Source organism: Pleurodeles waltl, chromosome 5 (genome assembly GCF_031143425.1).
Source record: "Pleurodeles waltl isolate 20211129_DDA chromosome 5, aPleWal1.hap1.20221129, whole genome shotgun sequence".
NCBI lineage: Eukaryota > Metazoa > Chordata > Amphibia > Caudata > Salamandridae > Pleurodeles > Pleurodeles waltl.
The window spans coordinates 609,016,225-609,037,284 of NC_090444.1; the positions used below are offsets into that span (position 1 = coordinate 609,016,225).

The 21,060-nt window shown below is 43.6% G+C and overlaps 1 protein-coding gene across 1 annotated transcript in view; it reads left to right on the top strand.

Moving 5' to 3' along the window:
• YIPF4 (Yip1 domain family member 4) overlaps positions 1-21,060 on the top strand; it is a 165,690-nt gene that overhangs the window by 95,883 nt on the left and 48,747 nt on the right. Inside the window, exon 4 of the mRNA XM_069234454.1 lies at positions 10,766-10,843. Within this exon, the coding sequence (XP_069090555.1) occupies positions 10,766-10,843 (78 nt within the window). The remainder of the gene's footprint in view (positions 1-10,765; positions 10,844-21,060) is intronic.

Below are 21,060 nucleotides of genomic sequence, written 5' to 3' on the forward strand. Positions count from 1 at the left end.
TCATGAAATGCTGAAGGAGGGTGTTTTGATGTTCAACTAGTTTGTCAACAGCATTAAGTTCCTCAAATCTTATGTCAACACTAGTGCTGTTGCCTGTTTCCTAAATGGTCCCATTGTTTTGCCTTACTAGCTTGAAACAGCACACCTGATTGAGGATTTTACATCTTTGGTTTTACACAAAGTACTCTCTTTGGGTGAGATGTCTGATGATGAGATGCATTACATGAAATCAGATGTGGGTAGTTGGAAAGCTTTGGGGTTTTAAAAAATGAGGAAAGTATTTAGCAGATATCATTACAACTGTGTTAAATTACCATTAACAGCGCTCATGGCACTGAGGTGTTGAAACTTGTCAGTGCCATCAACGTCATCATTCGTAATGTAAGCAGCCAATACAGCTTAATGCAAGAAAAAGAGATGATCAGCAACTATCCGCAGCCCTAGTAAAGACCATGCGCTAGAGGCAAATAATGCCTTATTCCTCCACTCCACCACTGTAGAGGAGGAAACCTAGTGAATCCTATGCAGTTGTGGCATGAACTCATAAAGAAAAGCCCGAGGAGTGCTGAATTGAATTGTGAAAAAATAGCTATGGATTTAGGTTATAATCTTCCTCTTCCCCTTTGATAATTCATGCACAAACATGTTCACCTAAAATGATCAGGAATGGGTAAAAGGAGATGTTCAAATTCTTATGGAAAACAAGTTGTTGAGGGAGAAATGTACTATAGTTACTTAATGTTTTGAAAAAAATGATCCAAACAAGAGTTCATACCCAGTCTCTGCTTGAAGACTGAAAATAATTAGTTAAAAAGGAAAATAAAATCAGGATGTCAGGCCCTTCAACAGGTGAAGCCCCAACTTCATCAAGAAGACTGTATGTTTGCAAACAATTTAGAAGAACCATACTTCTGCATCCCAGTTGCATATAGTCTTTGTAATTTCAGCCCTACAATCCTTCTCCAAATGCTTCGCAGTCATGGTAGTGCATCTGACAAAGAAGCCGTCTTAATTTAAGTAGCTAGACGATTGGCTCATCAAGGCTTCCAGATGACAGGAGGCTTTCAGACTCGCAAATGACAGTGTCTCTTCTGGAAAATACCATCAACCATTTCAACTCAACGAAGTCCAGATTCTGACCATTAAGTATCTAGGAGCGATCTTGAACACCTGAGAAACAAAAGTGAATATTACAGTGGATAGACTACTTTTTTATCTACCTGAAGTACTAAAGTCTACAAAGCACTGCTCATCACATAATGTGTCAGATCAGATCTCATATCCAAAGCCAAAACTACTACAGACTTATGTGACCTCATAAGATGTTTTCATCCAAATAATGGGGAGCACCAGCCACTGATGTATCTGTCATTGCTATACTAGATACATCTTTTTCTTCCAAGTACACACACGCCAGCCGTCTAAGTGGAATTCTTCATCATCAGATTACCCCTCATCTAAACTCTATCACTGGTAATATGGATGGGCTCGGATATTAAGGGTTCTTGGTGGGGATTTTTTTATTTTAATATCTTGGCAGGAAACTTACCTGTTCAACACTTTAGAAGCTGAGCAAATTATTCTGGTTGCCTATGCTGAGATTAAAAAACAATCAATGGTTCTCTAATCACTTGGACATAAGGAGCAGATAAGAGGACCACTAATTGTCCTCCAGGTATCCCACAACCCTCTTTTTTCCAGGCACCATTTCTGTGCCTAGAGAAAGAGATTAAAAACTGGAAAGCATGACGTCTTGTAAAACAAACATTTCCAAGGAAAAGAGAATAGCACAGCCAGGACCCAAAAGACTTACAATATCTGGAGAAAGATGAAGAAATGGCAACACCTTTGAGTCAACGTGGGCAGCCACAAAAAGAATCCTTGGCCTGGGAAGTTTTCACATACCCAAGAGGTTAAAAAAAAGAAAATGCCCGCTTGGTAACTTGCACACATTATGACCAGGTACTACAAAAAAGATATCAAGGCATGTACTCCTTTGGGACAACAGAGATGAGAAAATATCTCAAGAGGTGCACATCCCAGTGAATTCTCCCATGCTGAAAGAACAAGGCATGGAGCAAGAGTAGTAAGAGGAAGATGTTGCTACTGAAATTACAATACAATCAGTCAAAATCTGATTCTCAACTTTAGATGTTCCCAACATACTGCATACGCGACAAGAACAAAACCAGCAAGTCCACTCAAGAGTGATGAAACAATACCTTAAGAAGTACAATAAAGAAATATTTTGAACACTGAAAAAATAAGTCAAGTTTAATGTATATGTATGAAATTCACTGAAAAAAACAAATGTTACAGGGATGTAAGAGTTAGGCTTGCGTTTTACCTACACAAAACCATAGAAATTCAGCAGTTATAGTTATGCTTATAGTACTACTTATGTTAAGAAACTATAACTTGTGGCCTAAACTTAATTAATGCCACAAGTTAAAGTTCTTTTATATAAATAGAACTATGAGCATAACTATAACTCCTGAATTTTGAAGGTTTTGTTTGGGTAAAATGTGAACCTAACTATAACGTCCCCCTAACCTTTGCATGGCCTGACCTTGGGCCAGGGCGTGCCACTGACCTCCCCCCCCCCCCCCACTAACAACCGTCCTCCCCTCACCCGCATGCACCCAACCCCACGCTGCACACATCCTTTGGCCGTACGTGTAGGGAGTGTGGTGTGTGAGGTTTTAAAAAAATATTTCCATTGGGCTTCGGATCCGTGGATTTACACTGGGGGTCATACTGTGCGCCACAATGAATTTGCAGACTGGCCAAAATAATTGGGCAATTTTTTGCCGATGAGGGGTCCTTAGAGACCAACCCCTCCATGTGTCCTATGGGGTCATGATACCGCTATCATGACTCCTTACGTGTGTTTTTATTTAGGTTTTCTCCCCGGGGGCCCAGCCAAGAAACAAACTGGCAGCGGCAACTTTCCTTTCAGGTTGTGGCCAGCCAATCAGGGCCTTGTATTTTGCTTGGATTTGCAGGTACCCACGGAACCGCATCCCTAGATATCTATATTTTTTCCCTTTAATAACTCCCAAACTACTGAACACATTTACACCATATTACTAAAAGGGCTTTTTCTACACCAAGATCTAGCTTTCTGCCAAATTTTGTGTAATTCCATTTAGCAGTTCGGACTGTAGCCGTGTCTAAACATTGCAAAATCCATGTTTTTGTAAGAAACATGGCCATGAAGCCATATAGTCAGCCCCTAGAGAGCATAACCACATGTAAAAAGAATTGCAGAAAGTAATGCAGTGTAGCCATATATTTAGCCCGTAGAGGGCGTAGTGCATTACTCATTTTCAGGCCTAGCAGGCCTACTAGTATAATATTAAAACAAGGCCCTTAAAATGCAAACTACTCCAGCTGTAAAACAAAAGTTACAGCCATGAGAGAACTTAAATAGACACTGACTGGTGGGAGGGTTTTTTATTTTGGGGTTCCCCCCACAACCTAGTGTGGGGACCCAAAGACACCCTAGACAGAAAGTGTGTGTTGTGCTGAACATTTTGATGGTGGTCCCATTGTCCTTGGACCACCACATGATGCGTTATGGACAAAAATGTTGTTTTAAAAGGAATGCCCCACAAAGCATTGAGGCAATTTTTTTGAGTGCAGCGCATATTTTAGTGTCTTGACTGTAATGCTCAGAATAGCCCTTAGAAGACACCATAATAAAAATAACAATGCAATGCAAGAAACATAGTCTGCATAATGATATGAAAACAGACTGGCAGAAAGTAATGCAGTGTAACCATTTATCTTAAACTGTTTATATTCCCTATAAAAAGTATTTCCTTATATCTACTCAGTGACTCTACAGCAGATTTGTTTTACCCCAACTATATGTTAATAAATACCCTGGGGGACCCCGCTTATTGAATAATCGCTGCGCCTCCTGAGCAGCATAGGCGTGAATATTGCGAGTCTTGAGAGAGAAGCCAATGTTATCCAATAACAGGTGCCCACAGGTAGAAATTATCATATTGTAATGTACCTATGGATTTCTTATTCATAGCTGCAATAAAATTGCTTTCAAATTCAGTAATAAATATTTCAAGAATCCCTCTTGTTGCCTGCAAGCCTAGCACATGAGCCCATTGTCATTATACCTTGTGAGGTGTGATTATCATCAGAGGAAGAGAATCCCTTGGGGGGAGTGCGCAGTCTGGCTCCAAGGGACCATGTGATGGGACACACTGCGGTGAGCACACCCAAATGAGCCAGAATGCACCTCCAGCCGCTAAACTCGTGTGCAGCACATTTTCTATGCCCAAAAGCATGTAACCTCAAAACGGTGAAAAGTGGCATCTTAAACGCAATAGCATGGTACTTCAATAAAATATCTTTTTTCAAATGTATTTATTTATTTTTATTAAACAAGACTGTAGCTTTTGTATACATCAGACAAATATTTGTAAGTGATTGTCCAACTTGGACCAGCAAAGGCAAGTGATCAGTATACATTGCTATAAATCTCCCATCAACTAGAACAAGTAAACGGAATACTCAACTGATTGTCCCTCCCTACCTACCCTACGTTCCCTTCCTCTTAGCTTCCAAAGAGGGTTCGCCGCTATATTTCCCCTGTTATGCGTTACCTTTAGTGTTTGCAGTCACAAGAGGTGTGGTTGTTATTCAGTATTTTTATCAATGTTTTCTGTCACCCATCCTCTTCTTGCTGGAGAGACGGTTCAGTCCTCTGTGAATCTTCATATGTAAGCAGGACTCATAATTTCTGCCCATGCCAACAACACATCTTCCGCCTTTGCATCTTTTCTGGTTTTCTGCATATGAGCCTCTTCTGCACCTTGCAACTCGGTCATGTCTGACTCCCATGCCTCTCTGGTTGGGGCTTGTGGACTCAACCAGTGGATTACCAAGTGGCACTTTGCCACAATAAGGCCCAGTAAGGCATAACGTCTACAATTTTTTTTTTCCGGGTCAGTAGAAGGAGGTATTTCATAATCGTTTGATGCATCTCCCATCCTGTGGCTCCCGCAGCTGGGGAAGGACATCTGTCCAGTATGTCTGTAGTGTAGCACAGTACCATACCATATGAATAAAATCTGCTACTTCCGCAGAACATCTCAGGCATCTCTGATCCCTTGTGCGGTATATAGCGCGTAGGCATTTTGGGGAAAGGTAGATCATATGTATGTAATTGTATTGAATCTGTTTAAAGCGGACACAAACTGAACCCCTTTCACTGCTGCATTGAATTTTGACCAGCCTCGTGGCATCAGGGGAGACTCTGTAAGATGTTTCATTAACAAATCTTGTACAGGATTAATTTGAGCCGGAAAATTACAGGATAGCCCGTTAAGAATATTTAATTGAAAAGTGAATTGGGATCCAGGTTAGCATTAACATTTTTATCAGTTGTGTAGATTATCTTTAGGTTATGGATGACCTTAGTCCACTGAACGTTCTGTAGGCAGCAAGATGTGAGCTGGCATGTCATCCAGTCATAAAACATGTACTTGATTATGATGTCCGATGATGACTTAGATCAATACACTGTATCACTTTGAAGGCTGCTGATATTTAATTGCCTCACTGGGATCTGCTGCCAGGGAGAATAAATAAGAAATGAATAAAGCAAAACGTACTTTTTTCTCTCTTGTGACTGTCTAATGTATAGATTATTTTTTGCATTATTTATGATCTGGAGGTCCTAAGCCGCCATGAGTTGTTATTGTTTCTTCTGTTTCTGTTGCAACCGCAGGACAAATTATTCCTCGGGGATAGGAACATAAAGAAAAAAGCACTGTGATTTGACATTTGTTTTATGAAACAGTTTGAGAAGTGTGAAGCGCAGGTGACGGAGAGACTGTTGCAGACTGTGAGGAAACAACAGGCGGCCTGGCGCTATGGCAAGGCTGCAAACCCATTCAGGTTTTGTATTTGCAAGGGTGTAGGAAAGTGCCACTGTTGGAATGGTTCCCCCCCCCACCCCTCCCCACTTTTTGCCTAGTGTTGATGTCAACTTTGATTTGAAGTGTGCTGGGATCCTGCTAACCAGGCCCCAGCACAGTATTCTTTCCCAAAATCTGTACCTTTGTTTCCACAGTTGGCACACCCTTGGCACTCAGGTAAGTCCCTTGTAAAAGGTACCCATGGTACCAAGAGCCCTGTGTCCAGGGAAGGTCCCCAAGGGCTGCCGCATGTATTATGCCGCCCTAGGGGACCCCTCACCAAGCATGTGTACACTGCGTTTGCAGCTTGTGTGTATGCTGATGGGAAGAAAAAGGCAAAGTCGACATGGCACCCCTCTCAGGGTGCCATGCCCACAAACCACTGCCTGTAGCATAGGTAAGACACCCCTCTAGCAGGCCTTACAGCCCTAAGGCAGGGTGCACTATACTACAGGTGAAGGCAGAGCTGCATGAGCAATATGCCCTACAGTGTCTAAGTCCATTCTTAGACATTGTAAGTGCAGTGTACCCATAATGAGTATATGGTCTGGGAGTTTGTCATTACGAACTCCGCAGCTCCATAATGGCTTCACTGAATACTGGGAAGTTTATTATCAAGCTTCTCAGCTCAAAAAATCCCCACTGATGCCAGTGTGGGGTTTATTGATAAATGCACACAAAGGGCATCTTAGAGATGCCCCCTGTATGGTAGCCAAACTCCTTGTGTAGGACTGACCCGGTCTTTGCCAGCCTGCCACTTTCAGACAGGTTTCTGACCAGATGAGGTGAGAGCCTTTGTGCTCTCGGTGGTCAGAACCAAAGCTTGTCCTGGGTGGAGGTGCTTCGCACCTCACCCCTGCAGGAACTGTAACACCTGGCAGTGAGCCTCAAAGGCCAAGCCTCTGATTACAATGCCCCAGGGCACTCCAGCTAGTGGAGTTGCCCACCCCCGGACAAAGCCCACTTTTGGCGACAAGTCTGGTGGAAAAATTAGGGAACCAATCAGTCCATCAATCAGAGAATTTGTAAAGCGCACTAGTCATCGTAAGGGTCTCAAGGCGCTGAGGGGGGTACAGAGAGGTGTGACCACCCCAGTTAGGACCACCCCTAAGGTGTCCAGAGCAGAGGTGACCCCCAACCCTGCAGAATCCTCCATCTTGGTTTGGAGGACAGTGACCAATAGGATTAGGGTTGTGCCCCCCTGCCCAAAGGGAGTAGGCACAAGGAGGGTGCAACCATTGGTTACTGCCCTCTGACCTCTGTCACACCCCTAAATCCAGGATTTAAGGGCCTCCCTGAACCCAGATTCCTGGCGACCTGACAAGAGGAAGGACTGCATAGCTGAAACCCCCAGCAGATAAGAAGGAATACAACAACTGATTTGATCCCAGCCCTACCGGCCTGTCTCCTGCTTCAAAGAACCTATAAAAGAACAGCAACGCATCCAGCGGGACCAGTGACCTCTGCCAAGCTCCAGAGGACTGCCCTGGGCGGCCCTGTCCAAGAAGAAACAACAACTAAGGACTCCAACCTCACTCTGAATGCATGATTCCTAACCACTCTGCACCGGAGGCCCTCGGCTGGTGTCCAGGTGGCCTAACCAGCTAGAGAGGATCCCCTGGTGAATCTGAGCAATTGCCCAGCCTTGGTTGACCTCTCCACGACGATGCCTGGAGAGGGAATCCTGAGGATCCCCCTGACCCCGAAGCTCTGGACGAAGATATCAGATGCCTTAGGACAACTGCACCCACAGCCCCCAGCCCTTGGGAACCCAACCTCTGGTGCAGCAATGTTCAGCAGGCTGCCCTCCTCCCTGTCCAGCCTGTGGTTTGCCAAGACGACCCCCTAGACCTCGCGTGCAGCCCCTGAGTAACCCTTGGGGTCCTGTCATAGAGAATCATTGGAGACCCGACATCTTGTTAGCACCCTGCACCAGGCCAACCCAGTGCTGTTGAGGGTGTATTTTTGGTGCCTACTTGGGCCCCCAGTGCTCCTCTAAACCCCCCAAGGTCTGCCCTCTGAAGTCGCAGGTACTTATCTGCCTTCAGATCTGAAACCGATTTCCCCCAGTCTCCATAGGAGCCACATTAATTTTGCCTACACTTTGAACTCTGCACTGGCCGGCTCCGTGTTGCTGGTGGTGGGTGTTTGGGGTTAACTTGCGCCTCGACCTGTGGACTTCCTAACCCCTAGAGACTGAAACTGTAAGTGTTGTACTTACCTGTAAAACAATCTAACTTTTCTTCCCCTCTGGAACTGTTTCTGAAAATTGCACTGGCAAGTTTTAAAACGGATTATTGCCAATATTTAAAAAAACGGTATAACTTATCGATTTCAAACACAGTACTGTTGATACGTGTGTGATATACGAATCTATTGAAGTACTTACCTGCAACTTGAATCTTGTGGTTTTAAAAATAAATTAAGAAAATATTTTTTTGCTATATAAAAACCATTGGTCTGGAGTTAAGTCATTGAGTGTGTGCTTTTTCTATTTTCTGTGTTTGTGCAACAAATCCTTTGCGCTACCCTCTGATAAGCCTAACTGCTCGACCGCACTACCACAAAAGAGAGCGTTAGTATTATATACTTTAGCGTCTGTTAAGCCTCTGGGGAACCACTGGACTCTATGCACATTATATCTCCTTTTGATATAGTATATACGGAGCCAGCTTCCTACACAGGGTGTTTTGAAGAGGCGTTGCAAAGGTGGTTGTGGCTATCAGTGATTACATATTTCCTCTCTCAGACCGAGCCACACCACTGCTTCAAATACAATACTAAACCTATTAAAACAAGCTCACCGAAGATTTCTTGCGTTGATGGCGTCTTGTCTCTACAGCAGCAATGTGGCATAAACAATACCAAAGATTAAGTAAAGCATGTGAAATGTAACCAGGAACAACATGGTCACGTTAGCGCTTTTACACTTTTAATATGCTGGCTGAAAAATCCTGGAATTGTTCCAATGTGCACAAAGCAGGCAAAAGGGTGCAGTAACGCAGTCTGTTCCTTGGGTCTTCTTTTGGCCACATAAGGTACTGCACCATGCAATCATGAATTGAGCACATCCCCTATGACTTTTGGGCGCCGTGCTGAAAAATGAAGCGTGGTGCCCGTTTTGTGAAAAGTTTAATGCTGTGCCGCCAGGTTATGAGGGAGGGGAGACAAAAGTAATATGCTGGCTGAAAAAAGCAAACACTTACAGAGAATGCTAGATTAAGTAAAGCATGTCAAATATAAGCAGGAACAACTTGGTTATGTTAACTGAGAGCAAGAATGCTGTGGAAATGAAAAGAGAAGCTTTGTCGAACCCAAGCAGGAAACCAAGGGGGAAAAAATCTCCCCCAAAGAACAGATAGGAGTGACAAAGCTTAATTATACAGTAGTTAGTCCCTGCTCCCAAAGAATCAGGGAGAGGCAAAGAGGCAAGACTGACCACTAGCAAGGATTATTAAATGACACTGAAACAAACAAATGAAAAGACTTTGTCTTTAGTTTCCTTTATAAAACCTATCAACAAAAATTACAAAAGTTATTTTAAAAAGCTAAAAGAAAAGTCAAATTCAAGAAAGCATACAAAAAAGTATTAACAATGGCTTCATTATTCTCAAGTGTTTGTGATGTGGGGGGGGGGGGTTTATTTCACTGCCCACTGAAGAATGGATGCAGGTCTGGCTGGCAGCCAGACCCAGCAGCTATCCATGGTCATGTGCAGTGGGCGCTGGACACACAGAGCCCACTTTGGCAGCATGCAGCAGGGTTTTTTGGCCACTTGTAGTAGGGTGTATGAGACTCTTTAACTAACCTGCAATACACAGATAAAGGCTCGGTGCAGCGTGGGTTGCCTACCCATGGTTGGCTGGATGCACTGCCTGGCCCTGCAGCTGCTTGAGCACAATGCCGTGGCTGAAAGCCAAAGCCTGAAGTTCCGTACATGCAATATGGAAACCATTGAAATTCACCACTTATGGTTGGGAAACCATAACTTGTCTCGTCATGCAGTGCTGACTACTGATGACATTACCCATATTGGTGCTGTTTAAATTACTCTGGGAACACCTAATTTAATTTAAGTGGGAAATAATTGCCTTTGGCCATAAGCACCAGGTTCAGGATATTTGAAAAGGATCGAGTTCAGGGTGTGCAGTTATCTGCACTGTACATGGCCGATGGCTGAGCGTTAGTACTATTGGATGATGTGTTCAGTCATGTTATTTGATATCTCTTTAGTGATGTAATTTAATATGTCATGATTAATGTCATGTGTGGTGATAAGCAGTGCTTGGCGGGCTTGTGAGTGATGGAAAGGTTACCTAACCATAACTGGGTTTGTATTGTAACCATTTCTTTGGAACTATTTTGTGTCTTAAATCATGATAATCAAGAACCTGAGCTATTAATCTATGTTGTGTAACCGAGATTTTTACTTTAAATTCATCTCTACAACAAACATCCACACATTGACATTAGGTTTCTGCAAATTTCTTTAAGACCAAAAGTGTGTCCCTTTTACATATTTAAGCGAAATGATTAGCATTGGTTTGGGAAAATATTGTTCTGTATTTGTGCACTAATGAATGTATTTATTTGTCTTTTTATAACAAATTTATATTTTTGGAACTGCTGGTTCTCTAATAAAAGAATCCATTTTAAAACACTGTCTAAATGCTACTTGAGATCATAATTTATATATTTTCTGTTAAAATATCAGAGTCTAATTGTAACTCATGACTTTCTGGCTGGTTTCATAATAGCACTTTTCAGTACATTTTATAAACTTTTACTGTTTATAACTGACGATTTGTTTTACTTTTTAGGTGGTTTCTTGGATTATTACAATTTGGATATTTGGATCATTGACCATTTTTCTTTTGGCCAGAGTTCTCGGTGGTGATGTAAGTAGCTACATATGTTCGTACGGTGCACTTTTCTAATCCTCGTCTTGGTTTAGGTAGGTCAGAACTAACAGTCTTTTTAAGAAGACTTCAGTGGATCTTTACAAAATTGTGTACATTGGTAAATACAAATTTGAGATCCCAGACCAATAACTCAGAGGGTGGGTGAGGCAACAGAGCATATTTCTCCCCTCTAGTCTTACCTACAAGCAGACATGAAAAGGTGGTTTAAGGTTAAGCTTAAGTTTTGTCAGCGTGTGTCCACAAAGAACAGAAAAATGTCATGTAAAATAGGTCGAGTCACATTGCAGTTTTATGACTGTTGTTTGAGCAACCAAATACCCAATTTCTCACAGTCTTCAATATTTTGGTTGCCATATCCGGTTGGTGCCTTACTTCAAGATACTATTTCCTATGGGCTGTTGTAGTGGGTGTAAACATTTGAGCAGATTTAGAAGAGGACTTCAGCTGTGTTTTAGGCTCTGAGAGTGTGTGTGGTTCCTTGAAAACCCAACTGGGTGAAGAGGTTGTCTGCATATTTGACGCTGGTACGTGAAGCCCAAGGCATCCTTCCCTGCATCAAAGGTCGTTTAAGGATGATAGGAGAGAGCAGCGTCTGAAATTGGAGTGAACCTAATGAGTTCATTTGCTGTATTCTTGACCCTGGTTTGTTTTTCCTATTTGTTCTGTTGTGTAAATCGTCTGTGCTGCCTACATATATGAACTGTTCCAAATCTCTACACTTTGGTTACCCATAAACAAGGCTGAAAGCTATGATTTTTTATTTTGTACTTGATGTTTGTACTTCAGGATGTTTGTTTTCATTCCATTTGTGATTCTGTAAGCTTTGATGGGATTTATTTGACATTTGAGCCATAACGAGTGCATCATTATACCCGCGTCATCGGCATACTTAATTACGGAGAAGGGTAAAGTGTAATTTCTGAGTACTTTGCAAGTTGCGGTTAGGTGCATTATCCATAATTCACAAAACAGCCATGCAAACCATAATTTGTAGACCAAATGAAGTGCTTATGACCTAAATCAAAACAACTGCAACTATAAATGTTGTAAACTGTCTCACAGACGTTAAACTTCACATTAACCTTGCCATGATACGACTTTGAATGTAATGTCTCTTATTGGTTTGATTTTGTACTGTTGTTTAATTGCATTACGTTTTTAGGTTTTGTTATTTGTTGGTATAAGAATTGCCTTTGTGTTTGTTATGGTTTGCATGGCTGTTATGTGGCAGGCCGTGCGCTGAACCCTCTGTGGAAGCCTGTTCAAATGTGTTGTCTGTTGCGGAGACCAAAGTATTCTATAGGAATTAAAATGTAAAATGGCACTTTGGCACCCATGCAGCCCGTTTTCCTTGTCCACCACTTAAACATTGGATCTGCACAAAACGTGCCCTGAAGACCCCATATTAGATGCACTTCACTTTTTTAGAATAGTTTCGCGCAGATTCTTCAGGCTGTGCCAAAGTTATTTTATTTTTTAAAATCCTCATATTGCCTTTTCTGTGGAAGATCTTTCACAATGTATACCAGATCCTTCATTTCTATGTACTATGTTCAGGAGAAATGGCTAGCTGGGTGACTTTTAAGAAGATTTTTGTCATAGTATTAGAATGCTGTAGTGTGAAGTATTATAATACTGCAGTGTTCCCATTTTATTGACTTACTGTTAAGGTATATACACTCCCCCTTCTCCATTATCATGGTGTGTCTTGACACCATGCCAGGCACCCAGCCACATATTTTGCAAGCATAGAGTAAACAAGCATTGGATGCAAGAGCTATTGGCTTTGCCCTATGTGTTTTTGCCATGTTTTACACCAGAGTGGCTGCTGTTAAACATGGCTGTTAGAAATAGGGTTTTTGGATGGCAGTCAGGTTACCCTCTGTCCAAGCAAGAACCCTCACTCTATTCAGGGTAAGTCACACACAATCCAAAATTATCCTGTGCCCACCCTCTGGTAGCTTGGCACGAGCAGTCAGGCTTAACTTAGAAGGCAATGTGTAAAGTATTTGTGCAATAAATCATACAATAACACAATATAGCACCACAAAAATACACCACACAGTGTTTAGAAAAATATATAATATTTATCAGGATAATTGTAGGTCAAAACGAATAAAGATGAAATGTGAAATTGTAGAGATATCACTGAAAAGTGATATAAAGTGTCTTAAGTCTTTAAAAAGCAAACAAAGTCTCTTTCAAGCACAAAGTACCTGGTTTAAAGTGGAAAATCTCCGCAAAGGGCCGCAGAAGGAGAGATACGTGGAAAAATGGTGTGTGCGTCGATTTCTCCTCTGCACACACGGACTTGCGTCGTTATTTTCACGCGGGGAAGTTGTGCGTTGATTTCTGGTGCGCGGACAGTCTCTTTCTGTGGGTTACGGGATTACCAAATGTCCCGGGGTCTGTGCGTGGATTCTTCGGCTTGTTTTCCGGCTGCGCATTGTTCCGGGAGGCTGTGCGTGGAATTCACGGTCTCACGGCAGGCGTCGCGTCGATTTCCCCTCTGGAAGTCAGGCGGCGTTGTCCTTGCAAGGCCGTGCATCGAAGTTCCAACAGTCCCGGAGGTGTCGCGTCTGTGTGCGCGATTTTCTCGCCGCAGAGCAAGCTGTGCGTCAAACTTTTCGGCGCACGAAGAGTCCAAATGAAAAAGAGAAGTCTTTTTGGTCCTGAGACTTCAGGGAACAGGAGGCAAGCTCTATCAAGCCCTTGGAGAGCACTTTTACAGCCAGACAAGAGTTCAGCAAGGAAGCAGGGCAACAGCAAGGCAGCAGTCCTTTGTAGAAAGCAGTCAGGTGAGTCCTTTAGTCAGCCAGGCAGTTCTTCTTGGCAGGATGCATGTTCTGGTTCAGGTTTCTTCTCCAGCAAGTGTCTGATGAGGTAGGGCAGAGGCCCTGTTTTATACCCAAATGTGCCTTTGAAGTGGGGGAGACTTCAAAGAGTGGCTAAGAAGTGCACCAGGTCCCCTTTCAGTTCAATCCTGTCTGCCAGGGTCCCAGTAGGGGGTGTGGCAGTCCTTTGTGTGAGAGCAGGCCCTCCACCCTCCCAGCCCAGCCCAGGAAGACCCATTCAAAATGCAGATGTATGCAAGTGAGGCTGAGTAACCTGTGTTTGGGGTGTGTCAGAGTGAATGCACAAGGAGCTGTCAACCAAGCCCAGCCATACGTGGATTGTAAGGCACAGAAAGATTCAAGTGCAAAGAAATGCTCACTTTCTAAAAGTGGCATTTCTAGAATAGTAATATTAAATCCAACTTCACCAGTCAGCAGGATTTGGTATTACCCTTCTGGCCATACTAAATATGACCTTCCTACTCCTTTCAGATCAGCAGCTACCACTTCAGTACTGTATGAGGGCAGCCCTAATGTTAGCCTATGAAGCTCAGAGTTGAGTACTGCTGGGTAGAGTGGCAGAGAATTGAGTGGTGGAGAGTGCAGTTGTGCAGTAGAGTGGCAGAGTTCAGTGGCACAGGGAGTAGTGGCATACAGTGATGCAGAGTAGGGTGCAGTGACATAGTGTTCAGTTGTGTAGAATGCACTGACTTAGAGTGCAGTGGTTAAGAGTAGAGTGGCATAAAGTGGAGTGGCGCAGATGGAGTGAAGTGGTGTAGAGTAAATTGTTTCAGATTAGGGTGAAGTGTCATAAAGTGGAGTGGTGCAGGGTAGAGTGCAGTTGCATACTGGCATGGAGTGCAGAGGCAAACTGTAAATTGGTGTTGAGTGTTGTGACAGAGTACATTGGTGCAGAGTAGATTACAGTGGTTTACAGTGGATTGGTGTAGATTGCAGCACATAGAGATGGGTGTAATAGAGTAAAGTGTATTGACATAGAGTGCAGTGGCGAAGAGTGGGGTTGTGCAGAGTAAATTGAAGTGGCCTAGACATGAGTGTTGTAGAGTGCAGTTGTGAAGAATGCAGTGGAGTGGTGGAAAATGGAGTGGTGCAGAGTAGAGTGCAATGGTGTGGAGTGGTGCAGAGTAGTGGGTGAGTGGAGTATTAATAGTGTGATAGCACTCTGCCATTACAGACAACACATTTTCATTTGAAATGATCATTAGATTTGCACAGACTTGCAGTTCTACTAATAAAACTATATAGTGCACAGACGAAAATCTGTGGAAATTCCATCACCTAGTGTAATAATTTGTTTTTATCATGTTAAAGTATTTCTTTCTAACACACTCCATAAATAACAAAAAATGTGTTTCATTTGTGTTCCTAATTCTGATATATTCTGAAATACACAGTTAATTTAAATGTTGTCAGAAAAAAAATCGTTCCTAACCCCAGTATCCAGCAAGATTGTCACACAGATCCTCTCACTTTAAAGTTGGAGAAAGAAAAGTAAACAAGCGCACTCGGAAGACAGGGCCTGACATTTGAGCTTGATCTTTGAATGCACAGCAAATGTGACGAGATGAGAACAAGATTTACAGACCTGTTTACAGATAGGAAGAATGCAGAAGGATACTGTAAATAAGATTTGGACATGGGAAGGTACAAACTCAAGATGGACAGCTTAAAACAAATAAAGCCAGCAAACGGAAATCAGGAAAATATGAGGTTCGATGGCATCTGTCGCTGTAGATACACATGGTCTGCATTAGCTCGCCATCTGGTGTTGGGTCGGAGTGTTACAAGTTGTTTTTCTTCGAAGAAGTGTTTTCGAGTCACTGGACCGAGTGGCTCCTCCTTCTGTGCTCATTGCGCATGGGCGTCGACTCCATCTTCGATTGTTTTCTTTCCGCCATCGGGTTCGGACGTGTTCCTGTCGCTCCGAGTTTCGGAACGGAAAGATAGCTGAAAACGGAAGATTTTCGACGGTATCGTTGCGATCCGGTTCGAGATAAACACATACGACAACGCATTGAACATCGAAGCGCTTCGGTGCCCTTCGGGGTAGATTTCGGCACACCGCCGGGGCCTAGTCGGCCTGACCGCGTGGAGAACAACGCCGATGGAACGGACCCCGTTTCGATTCTGCCCTGAATGCCACAACAAATATCCTTATACGGACCAACACTCGGTCTGTAACCTGTGCCTGTCACCCGAGCACAGCGAAGAATCCTGTGAGGCCTGTCGGGCGTTCCGGTCCCGAAAAACTCTGCGCGACCGTCGAGCGAGAAGACTGCAGATGGCGTCCACGCCAAAAGAGCATCGACAGTTCGAGACAGAAGAGGAACAGGAGGAATCCTTTTCCATCCAGGATTCAGACTCCGACGAACTCGACCATCCAAAAACAGTGAGTAAGACGTCGAGATCAGAAATTAAAAAAGGCAAAAAGGCCCAGGGGACGCCACTGCCAACCGGCCATGGCTCAACCCAAATTCACGGTGACCAACAATCGGCACCGAAAAAGGCCCATTCAGTGTCGAGATCGTCCGACTCCGGTCGAGACACCGGCACGCAGCCTCCTCGGGACCGAGAGAGTGCTAAAGAGAAGCATCGACACCGAGAGTTCGGTGTCGACACGGATCGACGCCGAGACAGTGGCGCCGAAGATCATAGAGGCCAAGATTTTTCGGCACAAAAGAAGAGGAAGGTTACCTCGGAGCCGAAAAAACAAACAACAGGGTTTTCGGAGCCGAAAAAAGCACCAACAGACCCAGTTTCAGGCTCCTATACTGAAGAACTTTCTATGTCTTCACAAATGAAAAGACACAGATTCGAACAGGAACTGCAATCCACTGAAGTGGATCACACGCAGAAGCGTATCTTTATTCAGCAGGGGACAGGGAAGATCAGTACCCTTCCACCTGTCAAAAGAAAGAGAACACTTCAGTTTGTAGCACGAGAGGCTCCTCAGCAACAAACAGCAAAGACGGTAACACCTCCTCCCTCGCCTCCACCTGTAACTCCGGCTTCACCAACTTACACCCCGTCACATTCGCCAGCTCACACCGCCATGAGCCACGACGACCAAGATCAAGACGCATGGGACTTGTACGATGCACCAGTGTCTGATAACAGCCCAGACACATACCCAACTAGGCCATCACCACCTGAAGACAGCACAGCCTATTCACAAGTGGTGGCTAGAGCAGCTCAGTTCCATAATGTGGAACTACACTCTGAACAAGTAGAGGATGACTTTTTATTTAACACCCTCTCCTCCACCCACAGCTCCTACCAAAGCCTGCCTATGCTCCCAGGCATGCTTCGCCATGCAAAGGAGATCTTCAAAGAGCCAGTCAAAAGCAGGGCAGTAACGCCTAGAGTGGACAAAAAATATAAGGCGCCTCCTACGGACCCTGTATTCATCACCTCTCAGCTGCCACCAGATTCTGTGGTGGTAGGGGCTGCCAGAAAACGGGCAAATTCACACACTTCTGGGGATGCACCTCCCCAGATAAAGAAAGCAGAAAGTTTGATGCAGCCGGGAAGAGGGTCGCTGTCCAGGCAGCAAACCAGTGGCGCATCGCAAACTCACAAGCGCTGCTAGCGCGATACGACAGAGCCCACTGGGATGAGATGCAGCATCTCATTGAACATCTCCCAAAAGATCTACAAAAAAGAGCAAAACAGGTTGTTGAAGAAGGTCAAAACATTTCCAACAATCAAATACGCTCCTCTATGGATGCAGCAGACACAGCCGCAAGGACCATTAATACGTCGGTTACCATCCGTAGGCACGCATGGCTCAGAACGTCTGGATTCAAGCCGGAAATTCAGCAGGCAGTACTTAACATGCCAGTAAACGAAAAAATGCTGTTCGGTCCGGAGGTCGACACAGCCATAGAAAAGCTCAAAAAGGACACTGACACTGCCAAGGCCATGGGCGCACTCTACTCCCCGCAGAGCAGAGGATCTTATACCACCTTCCGCAAAACACCTTTTAGAGGAGGGTTTCGGGGTCAGGCCACACAAGCCAGTACCTCACAGTCCGCACCGTCCACCTACCAGGGACAGTACAGGGGAGGCTTTCGGGGCCAGTATAGAGGAGGGCAATTCCCTAGGAATAGAGGAAGATTTCAAAGCCCCAAAACCACTACCAACAAGCAGTGACTCACACGTCACTCACCCCCCCCACACAACACCAGTGGGGGGAAGGATAGGTCAATATTACGAAGCATGGGAGGAAATAACTACAGACACATGGGTCCTAGCAATTATCCAACATGGTTATTGCATAGAATTCCTGCAATTCCCTCCAGACATACCACCAAAATCACAAAATTTATCAAAACACCATTCACAGCTTCTAGAGATAGAAGTTCAAGCACTACTGCAAAGAAATGCAATAGAATTAGTACCAAGCACACAAATAAACAAAGGAGTTTATTCACTGTACTTCTTGATACCAAAAAAGGACAAAACACTGAGACCAATTCTGGACCTCAGAGTAGTAAACACATTCATCAAATCAGACCACTTTCACATGGTCACACTACAAGAAGTGTTACCATTGCTCAAAAAACACAACTACATGACAACCCTAGACCTCAAAGACGCGTATTTCCATATACCAATACATCAATCACACAGAAAATATCTAAGGTTTGTATTCAAAGGAATACATTACCAATTCAAAGTATTGCCTTTTGGTTTAACAACCGCTCCAAGGGTATTCACAAAATGCCTAGCAGTAGTCGCTGCACACATCAGAAGGCAGCAAATACATGTATTCCCGTATCTAGACGACTGGCTAATCAAAACCAGTTCGCTCACACAATGCTCAAACCACACAAATCAAGTCATACAAACCCTCTACAAACTAGGGTTCACCGTCAACTTTGCAAAATCCAACATTCAGCCAAGCAAAGTACAGCAATATCTAGGAGCCATAATAGACACGACAAAAGGAGTAGCAACGCCAACTCCACAAAGAATTCACAATTTCAACAGAGTCATTCAACACATGTCTCCAAATCAAACAATACAAGCAAGAACAATACTACAGCTCCTAGGCATGATGTCCTCATGCATAGCCATTGTCCCAAACGCAAGACTGCACATGAGGCCCTTACAACAATGCCTAGCCTCACAGTGGTCTCAAGCACAGGGTCACCTTCTAGATCTGGTGTTAATAGACCGCCAAACTTACCTCTCGCTTCTATGGTGGAACAGTATAAATTTAAACAAAGGGCGGCCTTTCCAAGACCCAGTGCCACAGTACGTAATAACAACAGATGCTTCCATGACAGGGTGGGGAGCACATCTCAATCAACACACCATAAGAGGACAATGGAACATACATCAAACAAAACTGCATATAAATCATCTAGAATTATTAGCAGTTTTTCAAGCACTAAAAGCTTTCCAACCAATCATAACCCACAAATACATCCTTGTCAAAACAGACAACATGACAACGATGTATTATCTAAACAAACAAGGAGGGACACATTCAACGCAGTTAAGCTTATTAGCTCAAAACATATGGAAGTGGGCAATCCACCATCAAATTCGCCTCATAGCACAGTTTATTCCAGGGATCCAGAATCAACTGGCAGACAATCTCTCTCGAGATCACCAACAAGTCCACGAATGGGAAATCCACCCACAAATTCTGAACACCTACTTCACACTCTGGGGAACACCTCAGATAGACTTATTTGCAACAAAAGAGAACGCAAAATGCCAAAACTTCGCGTCCAGATACCCACACAAGCAATCCCAAGGCAATGCCCTATGGATGAACTGGTCAGGAATATTTGCTTACGCTTTTCCTCCTCTCCCTCTCCTCCCTTATCTAGTGAACAAATTGAGTCAAAACAAACTCAAACTCATTTTAATAGCACCAACGTGGGCAAGACAACCCTGGTACACAACACTGCTAGATCTTTCTGTAGTACCCCACATCAAACTGCCGAACAAACCAGATCTGTTAACGCAACGCAACACAACCAACAGATCAGACACCCAGATCCAGCATCGCTGAATCTAGCAATCTGGCTCCTGAAATCCTAGAATTCGGACACTTACAACTTAGCCAAGAGTGTATGGAGGTCATAAAGCAGGCCAGAAGGCCATCCACTAGACACTGCTACGCAAGTAAGTGGAAAAGATTTGTTTGTTACTGCCATCATAATCAGATACAACCACTAGACGCAACTCCAAAACATATAATAAATTACTTGCTCCATTTACAAAAAGCAAGGCTAGCCTTCTCTTCTATTAAAATACACCTTGCAGCAATATCTGCATACCTGCAGACTACCTATTCAACTTCCTTGTATAGGATACCAGTCATCAAAGCATTCATAGAAGGTCTTAAAAGAATTATACCACCAAGAACACCACCTGTTCCTTCATGGAACCTAAACGTGGTCCTAACAAGACTCATGGGCCCACCTTTCAAACCCATGCACTCTTGCGGAATACAATTCCTAACCTGGAAAGTTGCCTTTCTCATCGCCATTACATCTCTGAGAAGAGTAAGTGAAATTCAAGCGTTCACAACACAGGAACCTTTTATACAAATACATAAAAATAAGGTCGTCCTACGACCTAATCCAAAATTTTTACCAAAAGTTATTTCACCGTTCCATCTAAATCAAACGGTAGAACTACCTGTTTTTTTCCCACAGCCAGATTCTGTGGCTGAAAGAGCACTACATACATTAGATGTCAAAAGAGCATTAATGTACTACATTGACAGAACAAAGAACATCAGAAAGACTAAACAGCTATTTATTGCATTCCAAAAACCTCATGCAGGTAACCCAATATCAAAACAAGGTATAGCCAGATGGATTGTTAAATGCATCCAAATCTGCTACCTTAAAGCAAAAAGACAACTGCCCATTACTCCCAGGGCACATTCAACCAGGAAAAAAGGTGCTTCAATGGCCTTTTTAGGAAACATCCCAATGCATGAAATATGTAAGGCAGCCACATGGTCTCCGCCTCACACATTCACCAAACACTACTGTATAGATGTGCTATCCGCACAACAAGCCGCAGTAGGTCAAGCTGTATTAAGAACTCTATTTCAGACAACTTCTACTCCTACAGGCTAATCCACCGCTTATGGGGAAATAACTGCTTACTAGTCTATGCAGACCATGTGTATCTACAGCGACAGATGCCATCGAACTGAAAATGTCACTTACCCAGTGTACATCTGTTCGTGGCATCAGTCGCTGAGATTCACATGGGCCCACCCACCTCCCCGGAAGCCTGTAGCAGTTCAGAAGTTACCTTCAATTTTGTACATTTGTATATATATTATTTAAACCTTTAATAGGT